Source organism: Lichenostomus cassidix, chromosome 8 (assembly GCF_008360975.1).
Source record: "Lichenostomus cassidix isolate B80296 chromosome 8, HeHo_3.0, whole genome shotgun sequence".
Lineage (NCBI taxonomy): Eukaryota > Metazoa > Chordata > Aves > Passeriformes > Meliphagidae > Lichenostomus > Lichenostomus cassidix.
In genome coordinates, this window is record NC_139489.1 from 23,118,525 (window position 1) to 23,135,649 (window position 17,125).

The following is a 17,125-nucleotide window of genomic DNA, read 5'->3' on the forward strand; positions in this document are numbered from 1 at the left end:
TGTCACCCTGCCCTGGAGCCAGTCCTAAGCAGCCTAAAGGCCCCGGGGGTTTGTCCCCATCTGGTGTAGAAACTGGCTCTCCCCAAAGCAACCAAAAGCCACTCAAAACACCCCAGTGCATTTCCATGCACCCAGAGGGTGAAGCAGAGCCAAAGAAAGCCCCAAACAGCTGCGAAGGTACTGGATCCTTTATTACTGACAGCAGGTAAATACAAGATGCTGGTGGGCAGGAGGGCAAGGGCTGTGCCTCTGAGGGGATCCTGATGGTCCAGGGCCAGGGTGGGCATGGATATGAGAGGGAATGAAGGAGATGGAATGGCACAGCGAGGGCTCTGCCAGCCCCCAGGGCTCCCCCAGCCCCTGCCCAGGCAGCCCAGCACCCAGCTGGGTAGAGCCTTCACCCAGCAAATGCCAAGGGGGACTACTTTGGGTTACAAAATGAACAAACAAAAGCCATCTACACGTATTTACAGCACCCCCCTCCCACCGCCAGCTCCCTCCAGGCGTGAGCAGGCTGCAGAGAGCAGAACCCCGGCTGGAGGGGACAGTCCTCGGCATAAGTACCAGCACCAGGGGCTGCTGGAGCTGTGCTCGCAGCCCTGTTGTACAGCAGGATCTCCTAAGGGCCTGCTGGCCGTCGGCTGGGAAGATGGTCCTGAGAGACGGGACATTCCCATGGGACATGCAGGTCCTCCACCAGGACAGGCAGGCATCAGCATTCCGCTGGGACCTGGTGCGTGCAGCTTTGCACTGCTTCGGGGTGTCTTGCTGATCATCTGTAGCTGAAAACATCAACGGGAGGAGCATGTCTGGGCCACTTCCTCCTCCCTGGGCAGGAGAGCCGGGGCATCCCTTCCAAAGAAGAACCTCCTTCCCCTGGGAAGGAAAAATCAGAAGCAAGGATACAGCATAGACGAAGGGGGTGGTTCTGGCCTGGGGATCGATCTACAATCCGCCATAAAAAACCAGCTCGAGACAAAACCCATCATTTACTCTTCAATTTGTACAAAATAACAATAATAACAATAAAAATAATAATAAAGGTGCTGGTGGCCCCTGGCTCGCAGTGCCCCACTGTGGTGGGGGGGTCTCAGTAGGCAAAGATGACGTGGTAGGTTACTTGGTGGCCATTGTCCCAGGCGTAGAGCAGGCGGTCCTTGGGGTTATAGTCTATCTGGGTGGTGTAGGCGTACTCGTTCTCAAAGAGCAGCCTGGGGATGATCTGCGTGTTGGTGTGCGTGTCGAAGGCGTAGGAGATGTTGGCGTTCCTCTTGTTGTAGCTGTCGACCGCGTACAGGACCCCACAGATGACAAAGCAGTTCCCGTAGAAGTTCTTCCGCAGCCCCGTCCGCCACGTGGTCTCCTTCTGGGTGCTGAGGTCGGCTGCGTTCAGCTTGCTCAGCACGATCACCTCCTGGTTGAAGCCCTCGTAGCTGATGGCTGGGTAGATGACCCACAGGCCGTTCTCGTCCACGGCAAAGTCCACGTCCGAGTGGCCTCGCCACCGCCACGGGGTGGACTCCTCGTAGGCCACGTCGTGCAGCATGGCCCAGGCGGCCACGTAGCGCTGCTTCAGGTCGTACTTGATGATGTTGCGCGTGAAGGCCCGGTTGTAGTAGAAGGAGCCATTGTAGACAACGTGCCCTGTCCCGATCCAGCTGTACGGGAGCTTGTAGGAGTTGCTCCAGCGACCTGCAGGGCAGAGACCTGCTGGTGAAACCCTCCCTGTGCTGTGGGCTGGGTGGCCATGCCATCAGCAGCCTCTGCCCCAGGCTCTGCATTCCCTCCCAGGCCACCAGCCTCAGCCTGTGCTGTGCTCTGAGCCCCACACGCCAGGTGCTGCCAGGACCCAGAGGACCCTGGGTGAGTGCCCTGGTCCCCAGGCAGATCATCCCCCCACAACACAGCATCTCTGGGAATGAGGGTGCTACTTGGATCAGCCAAGTGGTGGCCAGCATGGCATCAGAGACGGTGCAAACCCACCTTGTTTGAAATTGTCGAGGTTCCTGAACTCCACCAGTGTGTTACCATAGTAGTAGTTGGTGACGTAGATGCGCTCCTCCCGTGCCAGGGGGTCCTTCATCCAGGCTCCCTCGTTGCGCCCATAGGTGTTCTGGGTGGTGGGCCCTGAGATGGTCGACAGAGTGTCCTTGCAGCGCCCTGCGTGGGCAGAGAAAGGCTTGTGAGACCAGGGGCAGGGTGGCCACACTGTCTCTAGAGGCATCGCCCCCCTCCAGCCCCTTGCCCACCCAGCAGGTACCCCCTGCTACCTTGGCCCCGGTGAAGCCTTGTGAGGCCCAGCAGCACTGGCCAGACCCTGCAAACATCTCCCCACAGCCTCAGCCACATCTCTGCTTCAGCTGAGGGTCCAGTCTCTTTTTCCCCAGCCCAGCCCAGCCCAGGCCCTAAAGCTGGGAGGAAAGCGCAGTAGGTCTCAGAGTTAACAAGTAAACCTGGCACTCCAGGGAGTGCCATCCAGGCACCATCTCCATGACACCTCCCACCTGTGGCCAAATCCACATGTGCTGTGAATAGCAGGGCACACTGTGGGCACGAGCCAGCTCACACACACAGCTGGACTGGTGCAGGACCTGCAGGCACTCACCAATGATGTTCCTGATGTCCTCCTCCTCCAGGCCCTCCTTTGGGGTGGCAGGGATGGCCGGGCTGACCGGCGTTGCGGGCGTGTTCGCCTGTACCCAAGCTCCGGGGCTGCTGTCCATGTAGCTCCAGTCCCCAGCGGGGGTGGCTGTGGGCAGGTTCTCCGTGGCTGTGGCCACCGCTGTGCTGGCCAAGGCTGCTGGGAGCTGCGGGGTCCCCTCCTCCAGCAGCCCAGCTGGGGGAGTCACAGTCTCCGGGCTGGGGGTCAGCCGGCTCACAGCGGTGGGGTCCGGTGTGGCAGGGGACAGGGGCACCGTGGCCGTCACAGCAGTGCTGGCAGCTGGCAGGGTGGTGGGAGTGCTGCCAGGGGTGGGTGGCCACCCCACCGGGGAGGGCTTCCTCACGGCCTCACCCGCCCTGCTGCTGGGCCTCAGGAGCTGGTCCTCGATCAGCAGGTCCACCGTGTTGTCCCCGCTGAACAGCTCGTCTGCTGCCAGACACAGGCACAGGTGTCAGCCCCACAGTGAGGGGAGCAAAACCCCTGCAGCCCCTCCAGCTGGCTCCCTGCCCACCTCTGCAGGCTGGCTGCTACTAAATCCCCCTACTTTCCCTCCCCATTTCCCTCAGGGAAGGGCTGAACTGCAGAGGCCAATGGTGCCCATGTTAGGTGAGACCCTGAGACCCCATCACAGCCACATCCACCACCTCAGGCCAGGCGGAGCAGGAGGTGATGGAGAGCAATTCTGCCCTGCCAGCTTCCAGAGACTGGGCAGGATGCAGACCCAGCTGCATTCCCTACCAGATCCCACCTACCTAACCCGCGATGCCAAAGCAGGTGTGTCAGCCAGGGTATGGGGACCACTGGGCATCCCCAGCCAGCATGGGCACCCTTTGCTCCTCCCCATCTCCAGCAGCTCCCAAACCCCAACAGGGCAGGGCTGGATGAGCCAGTTTGCACAGAGAGGGCATTTGTCCTTTTGCCCGTGCTGCCCACACTGCTGGGCCCTGAAGGCTCAGCCCCTGCTCCCACTACAGCCAGGGCCATGAGCTCCAAGCTGCCTTCCACCACACCAGCACTGCACAAACCTCCTGGCACGCCATTGGGCAGCCAGATTTGAAACAGGAACATATTTAATAAACCTCCATTTACTTCTGGAAAGGTGTTGATACTGTTTTGAACCAAAGCAGTGACCTATTTCCTTAGCTACTAGGGATTTTCCATGGAATAACAACGCTGCACTGCTCCAGAGCAGTGAGGTGCCAGCTGTCCCACCTGCCCCTGCAGCTCCCACACACTTTGTCCACACATTCCCAGGGGATGAGGCACTGGTTTTGCTGCAGCATGCAGCCAGCCATCCCACCAACCATGGCTGCATACCCAACTCACGTTGGTCCTCGATGTCATTCTCCGACTCGCTGGACTGGGCTTTGTAGTAGGTGACCCCTCGGACAATGGTGGGCTTGGAAGGAGGCCTGCTCCTCACCCTCAGCTTCCTCTGCAAGAGCTGCTCAGGCTTCTTGTCCTCCAGAGAGAGGTGCAGCTCCGGGAGGGATTCCACAGAGTTGATCTGCTGGGAGATGGTTTCATCTTTCAGGAATCTTTCTTCATATTTTCCCTGGAAGAGATGCAGGAGGCTGTTACCAGATGGGCCAGAAATGCCACGATTTGGTGACAGGGCAGATCAGGCTGCACAGCCCCGCACTGGGCAGGAGGCTCTGAGCTCAGAGTTCTCCCTCAGTCCCTTCTGCCGTGGAAACCCTCCAGGAGACAGCAGGGTAGCAGACCAGCACTGCTCCTGCCTATCCTTGGTGCAATTCCAGGACTCAGGACTCCATAGGGCATGTGCTGTGGGATGCAGGGTGGGCAGGCAGAGGAGATCCCACTCCCTGGCATGCCAGGGGCCACTTCCAGCAGCTGCTCTGCAGAGTGTGCAATGTACACTGAGCTTTCACAGGGCAGAGAGGCTGAAGGCACCTTCCCAGCAGGAGCAGGAACCTCCCGAGGCAGGGACCAGGAACCCCCCCGGGGCAGGGACCAGCTGCTGCAGCTCAGGTCTGAAGGATTTCATCTCATTAAAGGAAATCGGAAAGCCAGCCCGAGGGTTGAAGCCGTGCCCATTTGGCTGAGAAGATGGGCCCTGCTGCAATTAGCAGCGAGAAAAGGGGAATATTGGGAAATGAGGTCACTCGGGGTAATAAAAGCCCCACGCTCCACTCTCCTGCCTGGCTGGGGCTGGCTCCTGTCCAGCAGGCAGCAGCTGCTCAGCTCATGGCGTGGGGAGCAGGGGAGTGGGGCTGGGGGCATGGCCGGACAGCCTGGCTTGGGCACAGCTCTCCTCGGGGCAGAGTGTGCTGGCACGGCACAGTTGGTGCCATTTACCCACCTGCTGACACACAGGGCCCGTGTGGGAGCCACCCCTGTCCCCAGCAGGGCTTGGGGAGCCCACTCCCACACAGGACACGCGGCACAGGTGTGGGGGGCAATAGCAGGTTGTTGTCATCCTCAGGAGCTGAGTCCCCCTGTCTGGGCTGGAAATGATGCACTGACTGTTCCCCTCCACCAGACACCTCCTACTGCCCTGCAGAGGGACACTGGGGTGAGGGCAGGATGCTCCAGGAGCCACCCGGCAGGGATCAGAGGAACACAGGCCATCCTACACACCACCACTGAAGCAGCAAGAACTTCAGGACACTCTGGACAGACCTTTTCCCAAAACACCGCTCTCAGCCTTCTCTGAGGCTGCACAGAAACTGCTGCCACAGGCAGAGGATGTCCCCAGGCAGAGCCCACAGTCTGTGCTGGTGCCAGAGCCAGGGGGATGCCCGAGCCTCTGCCCAGAGCCCGCCAGGCACAGGGGCTGGCGGTGGAGGGGTAATTGCCCGGCAGGGAGGGAGGGAAAGCGGGCGACAGGCTGTCCCTCCACCGAGCCCCAAGCCCTGCTAATCAAAGGCTCTGAGTTTCCCACCGCTTCCCAGCCGGCCCCGCAATGACATCACGCTTTCCGAGCAGCTCAGCCACCGCTGACCTCGAAAACCAACAGCCCCGTGGGAAGGGGGGAGGCCGAGGGAGCGAACTCCCTCTGCTTCCAGCTCCATCCCGTCCCAGCAGCAGCTGGGTTGTGCCGAGACGTGCAGACTGCAGTCGGAGGAGCATAAACAGGGTCACTCCAGCCGAGGTGAAAATCACCCCGGGCCAGTGGCCACATGCAGGAGACACCCGGGGCTGGCTTGAGCAGCAGCAGTGACACCGAGCTGTGCTTGGGTACCTCAGAGTGAGTGTAGGCAGCCTCAGCGTCCCGCTGCAGAGAGCTCTCGATGTCGGCCAGGCCGTTGGTGAGGAGCCTGGAGCAGTTTTCCCTGCCCGGGAGATCCTGCAGAGCCTCCTCCCCACTGGCTCCTGCCCGGGGGCTTTCCTGTGTGAAGTTCCTGGACATGCCCTAAAAAAAGCAAGAGAGGAGACTTTACCCCACTTAACGACAGGGGATGTTCTGTGGCCCTCAAAACCACAGCCCTGGAGCTCCCTGCTGCCATCCTGGGCTCACAGCTGGGGATTCTCCATGGGGCTGGGCACTGCAGCTGCTGAGAAGATGCCCTGACTCCAGTGGGATCCAGGAACCCCGTCCCTGGTGTGCACATCCCAGATCCACTCTTTGCCACAGGTTCCCATGGCACAGGAGAGTGGCCTTGAGGTTCCCCAACCCCATTTCCAGCCACTCCTGCCAGCTCATAGAAGGAAGAGCAAAAGACACACTGAAACACATTGTCAGCCTGGTGTCCTTGGCCTGTGGCAGCAAATTCATCTTGCATTTATTGATCAGCATATTGCATTTTGATCAGCATTTCCTGGCCTAGCCACACAGTGCCTGCACTTGGGGACTTCTCCTCCCCATCACCTTCTGCTCCCATGGAAGAGAGGGAGAATCTGGGGACAGGACAAGAGCCAGTGACCCTCAGAGAGCTGTGCTGTGACCAGGAGGGAGCTGGGGCTGGCTGCAGCTCTTCCAGCAGGCAAAACCCTTCACCCTTCCCAGTCCACCAACCACAGACACACCCTGTATCCAAGGAATTGTTCCAGTCCCTGCTCATCACTCCTTGGGCTTGTACACCTCAAACAGCAACTGCCTTGAATGGGTGGCCCATCAATCAAAGCACTTTAGCCCAGGCACTGGGGGTGGTTACTCAGAGCTTTCATTTTCAATCTGTCCTGCCATTAATTTCTCCTAAAACCCACTGTGACCTCCATCTGTGACCTCAAAATCACCAGCTGATGCGACAGCTGTGAGCTGAAGACAAAGCAGAGGAGCTGCCTCACTAGAGAAGGCACTCCATGGACCAAGAATTGGAGCTTCCTTCCCTCTACCAACACCATTGGTCTGAAATACCTTGAAATACCTCATTATATTGCAAAGAATTCACAAAACCTTCTAATCTCTGCAAAAACAGAGGGGCTAAACTCCAGCCCCCTCCATGGGCATCTGAACTCCCAGTCTTTTCCCAGGAATCACGAGTAGTAGATTTACCAGGACATTTTGAGGCCAAATCCAATGACTCAGGGACTCTTCATTGAGCATTTTGCTGCAGTAAGCAGCAGAACAGGGGATCTCATGATGCTCTCCCAGGAGCAGCACAGGAACAGCTTTCGACACCATCCTCCTTTGGAGAGGATGACTGATTCCAACAGCCTCGTGCCCTTATCACTTCTCCTGAGTAATGTTTGGCTTATGACCTGCTTAGGGATAAAATTTGCCTCCCCTTGAGCGGAGAGGCACCACCAAAGCCTGGCCCCTGATGCTGCTGGAGGCTGCTCAGCTGCTGCGCCGGGGAGCAGCTGCCAAAAGCACACCCGCCTGGGAGGGCGATGCTTTGAAGCCATGCCAAGCTCTAGTTCAGCATCTCAGCTGTCCGTTGTGTCAGACCCCACGGCTGATGCAGGGTGTGAGCCTCCTCCACATCCTCTCAACAGGAATTTCCATGCTAAGCCAGCAGCAGGAGGCATTTCACACCTGCTTGCCTGCATCAGCTCGGCTCTGCCCCAGAGCACTGGGCAGTCTCCCTCTAACCCAGGCCTCTCCTGTCTTACTCCATCCTGTCCAAGTGCCTGCAGGCAGCTTCAGCTGCTTTATGTGATCCTGCACTTCTGGGAAATTAAAGACCCCAACCTGTGAATTCCCTGCTCATACACCATTACAGCTCCATCTCTGCCCAAACTACTTCAGCCAGACTGAGCTTTCTGCCCATCTGCCTCCCTGTGACAAGACTCTGAGCAGAGCGACCAGGCTGCAGAGGTCATCCATGTGCCCTATGTGCCACCAGCACTGCTGGCTCTGAACCCCCCTGCAGGAACTGGTAGGCAGGGCCACTTTGGTACTGAAGCAGAGTGCAGGGATAACCCCACCTGAATTAATCCCTTGGCAAACCCAAGTCATGACTGGAGAACACGCTAAACCACAGGAAGAGGGTGGGATTGCAAAGGGGAACATTGCTGCTTTGTTATTTTCAGACCTCAAAACTACTTTTGGGTCAATTCCCATGCTTGGAAACCCAGATCCCCCCAGGCAATCGTGCTCCCCTCAGCTGTCTCCTTCCTGACCCCGGGATGGAGCACGCCGTGCCTTCCCGAAACACTTTGCAAGTGGAATTTTGGCTTTATAAATCATCGCCTCTCGGCTCCTGGCTGGAGATGAACAGGACTGCTCCACTCCGACAAGAATGTGGAATTACCGTCCCAGATATGGACCACGGGAGAGAACTCCAGTATTTAATCTGGCAACCTGTTGCTACATAGCTGAGCGCAGCTTAAACTGCAAACCCTACACTGTGCTAGCCAAAGAAATATTAAACTGTATGGAAGTGAAAATTATTTCACTGGAAGTCTGCTCTAAAATAAAATGGAAGGTTGAGGGCTCTGCTGTTTTTTAACGCAGGCCAGGACGTAACCTGGTCCTTCAGGAATCTGAGCTCCTTGGCTCCCCACAGTCCCACTGAGTGTACCCTGCACCAGTCTTGAACCTCTCGCCCCCCACACCCAACAGCACAAAAGCTCCTGGTTGAGAAAAACCATCACCAGCACACAAGTAAAACTGAGAAGAGGAAAATCTTAACAGCAGGGCCTTCTGACCCAAAGGAGATGCTGCTCCTGGTTAGACCACAGCTGGGATCTCACTCCCAGTCTGGGCCCTGAGGGACTGGGGGAGCTGGAGAGGGTCAGGCAAGGTTGATGGGGTGGGGATGCACTGGGCACAGTGGTCCAGTCTAGTTCAGACATCCGAGTCTGGCCTGGTTTGGTTTCAGCCAAATAGTTAACAATTCTTCCCAAAGCAGCACAGCTCTGAATGCACCAAAGGAATTTGATAGGAGACTAGTCCCACTGATGGCAAGGACACTGAAGGACAGCAGGACTCACCTCCTCGAGCTTCTCCACCCGACCCACCAGCTTGGTCGTGACTGAGTGCAGCTTCAGAAGGTCTAAGCCATAAAAGGCACTTTCCAGCATCTCAACGATGGAGGAGAGCTGCAAGGCAAGGGGAGAACACAGTCAGGCAGAAGCACTTGCTCTAACATACCCCATTTGCTTTCCTAGCCAAAAAGTCAAGGGTGATGCACCTATGTGAGTGCAAGAATTTTGATTAAAGAACAAGTTTTCCCTTACACAGCCCTGCTGCATTGCTGCCCTGGTCAGAGCATGGCGTGCAGAGCAAAACACATGCCATCTCCACAGAGCCTCAGGGTTTTGGGAGCACATTTTGGTGATGGGGATTAGTAGCAGAGCAAGGAGAAGTGCTGCTCTCTTTGCCAGCTCTAGGCAGGCTCTCCCACAAGCCCAAAGGCTTAACTACTCCATCTGTGATGTGACTGCCAGCAAAAGAGGCAACGAGAAAAAGGCAGCTCAAATAAAAGCAAGTTTGAGATCAGACTCTGAGTTCATGCCATCCTGTGCTCTTTTTCCTGGAACAAGAAGAAACTTGTTAAAAATTTTTTAAATACTCCCAAATTGCAAAAGTGAGGAAAGAAATTCAGTGCCATCCTGGCAACAGTTTCCTTCCTGGAGAATAGCTATATCAGAGGGATGCTGCCCTCTTCTGCAGCCACCCATTTTGGAGACACCCTGAAATTAAGTCACCCCTGTGCCCCTGTCTTGCCCAGCATCAGCTCTTGCTCACCAGTCCCAGGGATCTGGACAGCAATGCCCTCATCCTGCATTTTGCCCAGTTCGTGGTGCTCCTCCACAGAGGACAGTGCTGGGCATGGCAAGGCTGGTGGGAAGAGCTCCTGGGCCACCTCCTCTGGTCCCAGCTGTCCCCACATATCCAGCGTGGTGCTGCAGACCTTACAGTCTCAAAGGCTGAGCAGGATTTTCAATGCATAGAAACTACTACAGGGCAGTGACATTTTCTCCCAGCAGCTACAAACTGGTCAACAGAGCTTCATAAACATGGGAGAATCACAGGCAGCACTGCTGGCAGCACTTGGAGTTTCCACCCCAGCCTCTGCAGTCTCCCTGTGGAGCTCACAGCAAAGGAAAGATTTTCTGGGCCAGATAAAATGGCAGCATTAAGAGACAAGAGCTGTTTTATGGCTGTGCATCCACTTTCCACTGAGAGCTGGATGGAGACGACCGATACAATGCACACAGCCTGCCAGACAGCCACTGGAGACAAGCGCTTTCCCTCCAGGCTGGAGGATTTCCATCAATGCACAAAGGTTGCAGACTGCATTAACCTCCTTCCAAATGATCCTGAGCACAGCCTCCTTGCCCTGACTCTGCACCCAAGACCCCCACAGCACACGCTGTGCCCACAAGCAGCGTTTCACAAAAATAGATCTGAGATGAAGCTGCTCCCTGCCAACACCACACTGACCTTCCCCTAAAGACCACACTGATATTCCTACCAACTCACTGCTTCCTTCCCTTCACCCACTGCAGACTTTGGCTCTCACTGGTCTGATGGCCCATGAATTCCCACTGGACCTTACTAAAGGCACAGATGGGACTGAAACATTCAGCGGGAAGCCCAGTGCAGCCATTCCACTGAGATGGGTTGCCCCGGGGCTATGTTCCTGCTGCCTGGATTCATCTCTTTTTCTCACCATTCCCTCAGGAACTCATCCTCCAGCCCACCCATCTTAAGGGAGGGAACTTCCCACGGCTCTCCCGCATGTGGAGCACCCAGGGCTTTTGTGTCAGAGCATAAGAAAGCCTGGTAAAACACAACAAAAAAATGGCTCTGTGTCCTTCCTGCTGCTGGACTGGGCAAGAGCAATGCTCATCGGACTAGCAAAGAGAGTTAAACTCTTTGAGGCTGCTCAGAGCTATGGGGTGGCCTCACCCAGCCCATCACTGATGAGTTATGGGAGCTGCTCCTCATGAGTGGCACAAGAACTGGAGCTGAGAGTCCTCTCCTACTTCCCAGCTCCTCCTTCAAGAAGGGGCTGTTCCCAGTGACCATAACCCCTGGAGGCGCTCTGTGGTTGGAGAGAAAGCAATCCTGCTCCCCAGCTCCTGGGATGGACCTTGGCGGCACAGAGAACCCCTGCGTGTGTGTGTTTGGATAAACCTTGTGAAATCTGCTGGCCGCGAGTCCTTGCGAAATGAGCAGGGGAGCTGGGGCCAGTTCCTAGAGGACAGGCTTTCACACCACAGCTGGCTGTGAGCAGCTCCCCAGTGGGAAGAGCAGCCGGAGCCAAGGGCGCAGCCAGGCACGCTCTGCTCCTCCTGGAGGCTGAGCTGCTCTGCAGAGCACAGGGACAGAGCAGGGAGCTGCTGGTGCAGGAGCTCTGCCTGCTCCCGGCAAGGGACCTCAGACATGGCTCTGTCACCTCAGGGGTGTCCCCTCCCCGACCCGCTGAGAGCTCAGGACTCTCATCTAAGGCCACGTGGGACCTCCCGGCTTCTCCCCCAGACGAGGGACCACCAAACAACTCCAGACTGGGACTCCTCCTCCCCGGGAATGATGGATTGTCTGCCTGTGCCTGTTTATGTTCCCTAGCTGCAGGGGCGCTTGGACAAGAAGCTGCTAACTGTCTGCAGTCGGACAAGATGAAACACATCCTCAAGCTCCAAATTAATTAGAACAAGCCCATCGTGGTGGCCTCGGTGGCAGCTGCCCCAGAGCGCCTTGCATGCCACCTGCCGTCCCACCCAAGAGGGATCTAGGGGCACCAGTGCCACCAGCACTCAACCTTCTGCTCCAGGGGCTCCCCAGGACTGAACCAAGCCAGTGGCACTTTCTGCTGTCCCACACTGGTAGCAAACTGGAAAACCCAGTAGGGTCTGCTGCCAGATGCTCCACCAACAAAAGAAAGCATCCGGTAAAAGCTAGGAGTGCTTAGAACAAACACTGTCACGTTCGGAAAAGAAGTATATATTACTAGAGAGATAAAATACTAAACAGTAGAGAAGTGTCAGCATTTAAAACAACAAATTCATCCTGCCATCAGCCAGCTGTGCATCACACCCTCATGCTGACGCATCAGCGGCTTTTGGCCCATGGAAGCCAAAACAGCTTTTTTGTGTGGGTCCTTGGGAGTCCCTCTCTGCAACAGAAAGAAGAGCTGGCAGCTGCTGAGCAGAGCAGAGCTGTTCTCCAGGGACACTTGGAGCTGGACAAAGGGCAGGGAGCAGCCCAGTCCCTACTGGGCTCTCAGCACAGACAGCCACGGTGGACCCCAGGCAGCACGGGATGAATCGAGTGAATCATCCACTGCAGCTGTTCAACTCAATCCTTTAATCTGAGCTTGATTTTTATATCAAACATGCAGATATAAATGTAACTAGGAGATGGTTTAGGAAAAAGGTTAAGAAAGAGGGATTTTTTAGAAAAAGCTCAGAAAGAAAAGGCTTCAGAAGATCTCCCCCTCCCCAAAGAGTCAGGAGTTCAAGCTGCTCTCCTACCTTCAGGTCGCTGCTGTCTGCCTCCCGCAGCTTCTTCAGCCTGAAGTCGCCCTCGCAAGGGTTGAGGGCCGAGGGGGGAGCCACGCACGCACACTTGCAGCTGGGTCCTGACGTGATGGTTTCCACCGTGTAAAAATCCTCGGCTCTGAAAGCGCCTTCGTTAATCCTCTGGCAGGCACCACGGCCCAGGGGTCTGACCAGGCATTTGCAGCGGCAGTCGGAGCCTTCGGACACCGCCTTCACCTTGTCGTAGTCACCTAACAGCTGAGCACAGGTCACCAGCAGTTAGCTAACCTCCTGTCCTCTGCCTGCACAGCAAGGGACAAGCATGGCCCACGCCTCAAGGTCCAAACAAGGACACTGGATACCCTGAACCTCGAGGAAACTGGCCGGCTCTTCCAAAATCTGCCAGCCAAGGAGCTTTCTAGAGAGCGCAGAGCTGATTGCTGCCTATAAGGGGAATAAAAACTGGCTTCTTCCAGCGGGGTATTTTTTATTCCACTGTGCGCAGAACGATGCTTGGAATTTTAAATACAAGAGTTTTAAAAACAAGAATTTTAAATACAAACCCCATCCTGCTTTCTTTTACTGCTCTGTGTGCAAAAGACTCAGTAAGTCACCTGCTACCCAGAGCAAGACTGTTTTACACAGGCCTGCAGGGTAAGGGTACCTTGGAAGAGTGACTGAAAGCCACCCCATAAGCAGCGTAACCTGGTGGTGAAGCAGTATTTCTGATTAGCCCTATACAATGCCAGGAATTTCCTTTACGGAGATTTGCAGACAGCGCTTCTGAAAGCCCAAGCACAAAAATAACTTTGGCGGTACGTTTCCAATAGTCTCTGCGTTAGCCATTTCCGAGGGCAGATAATAACACACAGACTGATCAGCCAAATCTAACAGAAACCTCCACCGCATCCCACTGGCAGGGAAAGAGCCCGGATCCCTCCCCTCGGCACACAAAGAGGCTCCACCAATTCACCTCCCAAGGAGTTCCCCTTTTTCTGAGTCCCTCTGAAAAAATGATGGGATGGAGTCTGTGAACGGCTCCCAGAGGCGCTTCAGTGATTTCACTGCGCCTCGGGTGATAAACTTCCTTCAGTGCTCAGCTGCGGTGCTGGGTGAGCGCACAGCATCACTCAGCCCCACCGAGAGTGCACACCCAGGATGTGCACGGCATCGCCCAGCGCTGCCGAGAGCGTACACCCAGCATCGCTCAGAGCGCGCACAGCATCACCCAGCACCGTCGAGCAAGTACAACACCCAGTATCGCCCGGCAGCACCCCGCAGGGTGCGCACAGCACCCCCGGCAGCGCCCAGCCTCACACCGCGGGTGCAGCACCCCGAGGTGCCCGCAGCCCCGCATCCCCCGCGGTACCTGGGAGAGGATGTTCTCCTGGTTGTCCGCCTCGTCCTGCAGCGGCTCGGCGGAGGGCCCGGCCGTGCCGGCGGGGGTGGTCCCTGCCCGGCAGCCGGCGCCCAGCGCGGCCAGGCAGAGCAGCAGCGGCAGCGGCCGAGCCATGGGCGGGCGGCGGAGGGGCCGGGGCCGGGGCCGGCGCGGAGCCGCCGCTGCTCGCTCAGGTGCGGAGCGGCGGGGCGGGAGGGGCCGGCCCGGGCTCCCGCCCCGCTCCTCCTCCTGCCCTCCCTCCCGGTCCTCCCTCCCACCCTGCGATCCTCCCTCCGCTCCTCTCCCGCTGCTTTCCCGTTCGGCGGCGGGACGAGCCCCGGGCGGGGCCGAGCGGGCGGCGGGGCGGGACCGGGACTGCCCCGGGCGGTGCTTCCCACCTGCGGCGGGGGCTCCGCAGCCCCGGCCCGCTGCTCGGGCTCTGCGGGGCGCTCGGGCATCGCCCGCCCGGAGCAGGCTGCGGGGAGCCTCCGCTCTTGGGGTGCTCTGGGGAGCCGCCACCCACCGCCCCGAAGGGCCTGCGCTGTCGGTTTGCGCCCAGGAACCTGTGCATCCCACCCATGCCGTGTGCCCGGAGCTGGGGGCGGACGGAGGGCTGTCCTTAGGGCCTGCCTGGCTCCTTTTCCATCTCCAGGAACAGCCTGGCTCTCACCCTCCATCCCTTGGATGACAGGGAAGCGTTCCCGATGGCGTGGCACGGCACACCGCGGCTCTCCACTAACATTGCACACGCTGGGGTCACGCAAGCAGTGCATGATTCCAAGACAGGCTCCCAGCCATGAGTGCAGACCTCTGTGTGCTCGCTGAAATTCAGGCTGACGCCGTCGGGAAGCGGCCGAGCTCTGGCAGTCCTGTATCCTTCTTCACCTCCTGCCAAACGGAAATGTTCTGGACACACTGTTCCCAGGGAGTGCACAGGGACAGCATCTTCTGCTGCGGAGGTGTCTGCACTGCTGTGACGGTGGCTGGGCCTCACTGACACATAGGAAACCTGAAATGCCCTTAAAAACACACCAACAAGGCCAGCACCATGTCCCGGGTATGGCACAGGCTCACATTTTCCTCAAAAGTTGCCCATGGGTCATAGGCAGAAGCCATACACACAGCAAGTGGCACGAGAGGCCATGTGAGCTCTTGCTGAAGCAAGGCTGTGCACAAGCCAAGCACCCCTAGTCCTTAATGCACAAGTGTCCCAAAACCACCCCAAATGTGGCGCCTGCAGCCCTGGGACCAGGCACCTCCTCAGGGGGACTGCAGCTGCTCCATCCCATCACTCTCCCACGGTCACTGAGGGGATGGAGCTGCCAGACACAAGGAAAACATCTTGTGTGGGAGAGGAAGTGGCTGTGGCACGGGGGATGGCAGAAGATGCTGACCTCAGGATTTGTGTGGGATGGCGCTGTGCCTCCTTCTCCTCTGGCCTCCCTGGGAAGGGAAGCCTGTGGAGCAGGGGCAGAGCCCTGTGGGTCCCTACAGCAAGGCTGAGCAGAACGGAGCAGGAGAGGAAGCAGCCAGGGGAGCTGGGAGGAGGACAACCAGACTTTGGGCAACTGGAGAGCAGTGGGAGGCAGGAGGCATTTCTAAAAGCCTCCCCCACCAGCATCTCTCGAGGATAATAGGTCCCTTGCGCACCAGCTCCTTCACTTCTGTTTCCATGGCTGAACTTCCCTGAGGGCAGCTGCTCCATCTGTCAGCACAGGCTGTCCTGAGGCCACCAGACCAGGGCTTTTGGAGTCCCCAGCCCATGCCCAGCTGGCCCAGAGCACCAGAACCCTGGGCAATCATGGCACTGCCCAGGCTGGCAGTGAGACCAGCCATGAAACCTCCCACAGCAAACAGCACCTAAAACTTTGGGGGCCCTTTCCTAGCAATCACTTTCAAAGGCTGGGAAAACAGAAGGGAAACAAATCAACCACAGTATTTCAAAGCTAAAAGGAAGGATTTCATATGTTGCTGACATTTCTTGTTGATTTCTTTCTAAGGGGAAGAAAGCATTTCTGGTGGTATTTCGTTTGGGTTAAAGATGGGTTTAAGCCTGTCGTTTGGCAGCAAGAAGAGAACGTGACAGGCACTTTGGGTTCACAGCAGTGATCTCTAGAGTCTGAACATTCCTCCTTCAAGAAGAAAACAAGACAAATCCACAGATTGAGGAGGACAGCAGAGCAAGAAGCTGTGGTTCTGGCTTTCCTCTCTTGCTGATGGAGACTGGCCCAAACTTTGGTCTGAGCAGGAGGCCCCAGTAGCCCCATGCCTGACCCCATTCTGTGTGACCGGGCTTGTGCAATGCCAAGGCTGCCCAAGGATGCAGGTAGACAGTGCCCTTCAAAGTGCTGCAAGGGAAAACATCACCAGGTCTGGGAAAAATGGAGTTTAACAGTCTCAAGAGCATGTGTGTGCCTGGAGCTGTGAATGCCAAAACCTGCCCACTGAAAGCATCTCCTTGGTGCCTCACCTCCCTGTGCCTGTCGGGGCCCCTGCGAGGGCAGTGCCTTGTGAGGGGCCCCTGCAGCAGAGAGACACTGCGGGTCAAACCAGGCCACGGCTGTGCCGCTGGGAGGCTTAAGGTCCTGGATGCCCTCGGCTCTGGATGCAGGGAGCCATTCATCGCCATGTCAGGGCGTGCTGAGATCGGCAGCACAGAGGGACAGCACAGGCGGCATTCTGCCCTTTGGGGCGGCCGGGCGCTCCCCTCGCCCGAGGACCAATCCCGAGGGATGCAGGGGGCTGGGGGCGGCTGGATGCCGGCGGGATGCCCGGCAGCTCCGCCGCTCGGTGCGGCCTCGTCCCGTCCCGTTCGTTCCCGTCCCGTCCATTCCCGTCCTGTCCCATCCCGTCCATTCCATTCCCGTCCGGTCCTGTCCCATCCCGTCCGTTCCCGTCCCATCCCGTCCCTCCCGGCTGGCGGGGCCGCAGCTCCCCCGCGCGGCATCGCCCAGCCCGGACACCCCGGGCGCTCGGGCCAGCGGCTGCTCGCACACAGCTCCTGGCAATTCAAACGCTTCCTGCCGGGGCCAGAGAGCCGGGCCGGCCTTGCCCGCGACCCCCCGAGCCTTCTCCGGGCGGGACAAGCCCCAGCGCGCCCAGCCTTTCCTCGCAAGGAGAGGTGCTCCAGGGTCTTCTCCATCGCGGTGTCCCCCCGCTGGAAGCTCTCCCGTGTCTCTCCTGTTGCTGGGCAGCCCAGCGCTGGATGCAGCGCCCCAGGTGTGGGCCGAGCAGCGCTGGGCAGAGCA

General features: G+C 57.8%; 1 protein-coding gene and 1 long non-coding RNA gene across 5 annotated transcripts; both read right to left on the reverse strand.

Annotated features, from left to right (window-relative positions):
* Window positions 1–170: 170 nt before the first annotated feature.
* Window positions 171–14,105, reverse strand: OLFML2B (olfactomedin like 2B). Of its 4 annotated transcripts, none has more exons than XM_085068377.1 (8): window positions 13,869–14,105; window positions 12,494–12,757; window positions 9,005–9,112; window positions 5,868–6,038; window positions 3,989–4,217; window positions 2,606–3,088; window positions 1,984–2,160; window positions 171–1,692 (listed from the first exon to the last, which is right to left on the reverse strand). In XM_085068377.1, the coding sequence occupies exons 1-8, from the start codon at window positions 14,010–14,012 to the stop codon at window positions 1,091–1,093; spliced, it is 2,178 nt and encodes a 725-aa protein (XP_084924503.1). In that variant the 5' UTR covers window positions 14,013–14,105; the 3' UTR covers window positions 171–1,090. The 4 variants fall into 4 exon arrangements, with proteins under 4 accessions (XP_084924503.1, XP_084924502.1, XP_084924501.1 ...); XM_085068376.1 differs by having other exon boundaries at window positions 2,606–3,091; XM_085068375.1 differs by having other exon boundaries at window positions 3,980–4,217.
* A 1,710-nt stretch (window positions 14,106–15,815) lies between these two features.
* LOC146434073 (uncharacterized) lies at window positions 15,816–16,680 on the reverse strand. Its single transcript, XR_014853626.1, has 2 exons — window positions 16,348–16,680; window positions 15,816–16,225 (listed from the first exon to the last, which is right to left on the reverse strand). It is a non-coding gene; the product is annotated as an uncharacterized LOC146434073 (long non-coding RNA).
* Between the last annotated feature and the right edge of the window lie 445 nt (window positions 16,681–17,125).

Coding starts and splice junctions, on each gene's coding strand:
- OLFML2B (XM_085068374.1), bottom strand. CDS start 14,012: ATGGCTCGGCCGCTGCCGCTGCTGCTCTGCCTGGCCGCGCTGGGCGCC. Junction 4,218..5,867: donor CTGCCTACACTCACTCTGAG/GTACCCAAGCAC, acceptor CATCTCTTCCAG/GGAAAATATGAAGAAAGATT. Junction 1,693..1,983: donor CCTCGACAATTTCAAACAAG/GTGGGTTTGCAC, acceptor TCTGCCCTGCAG/GTCGCTGGAGCAACTCCTAC.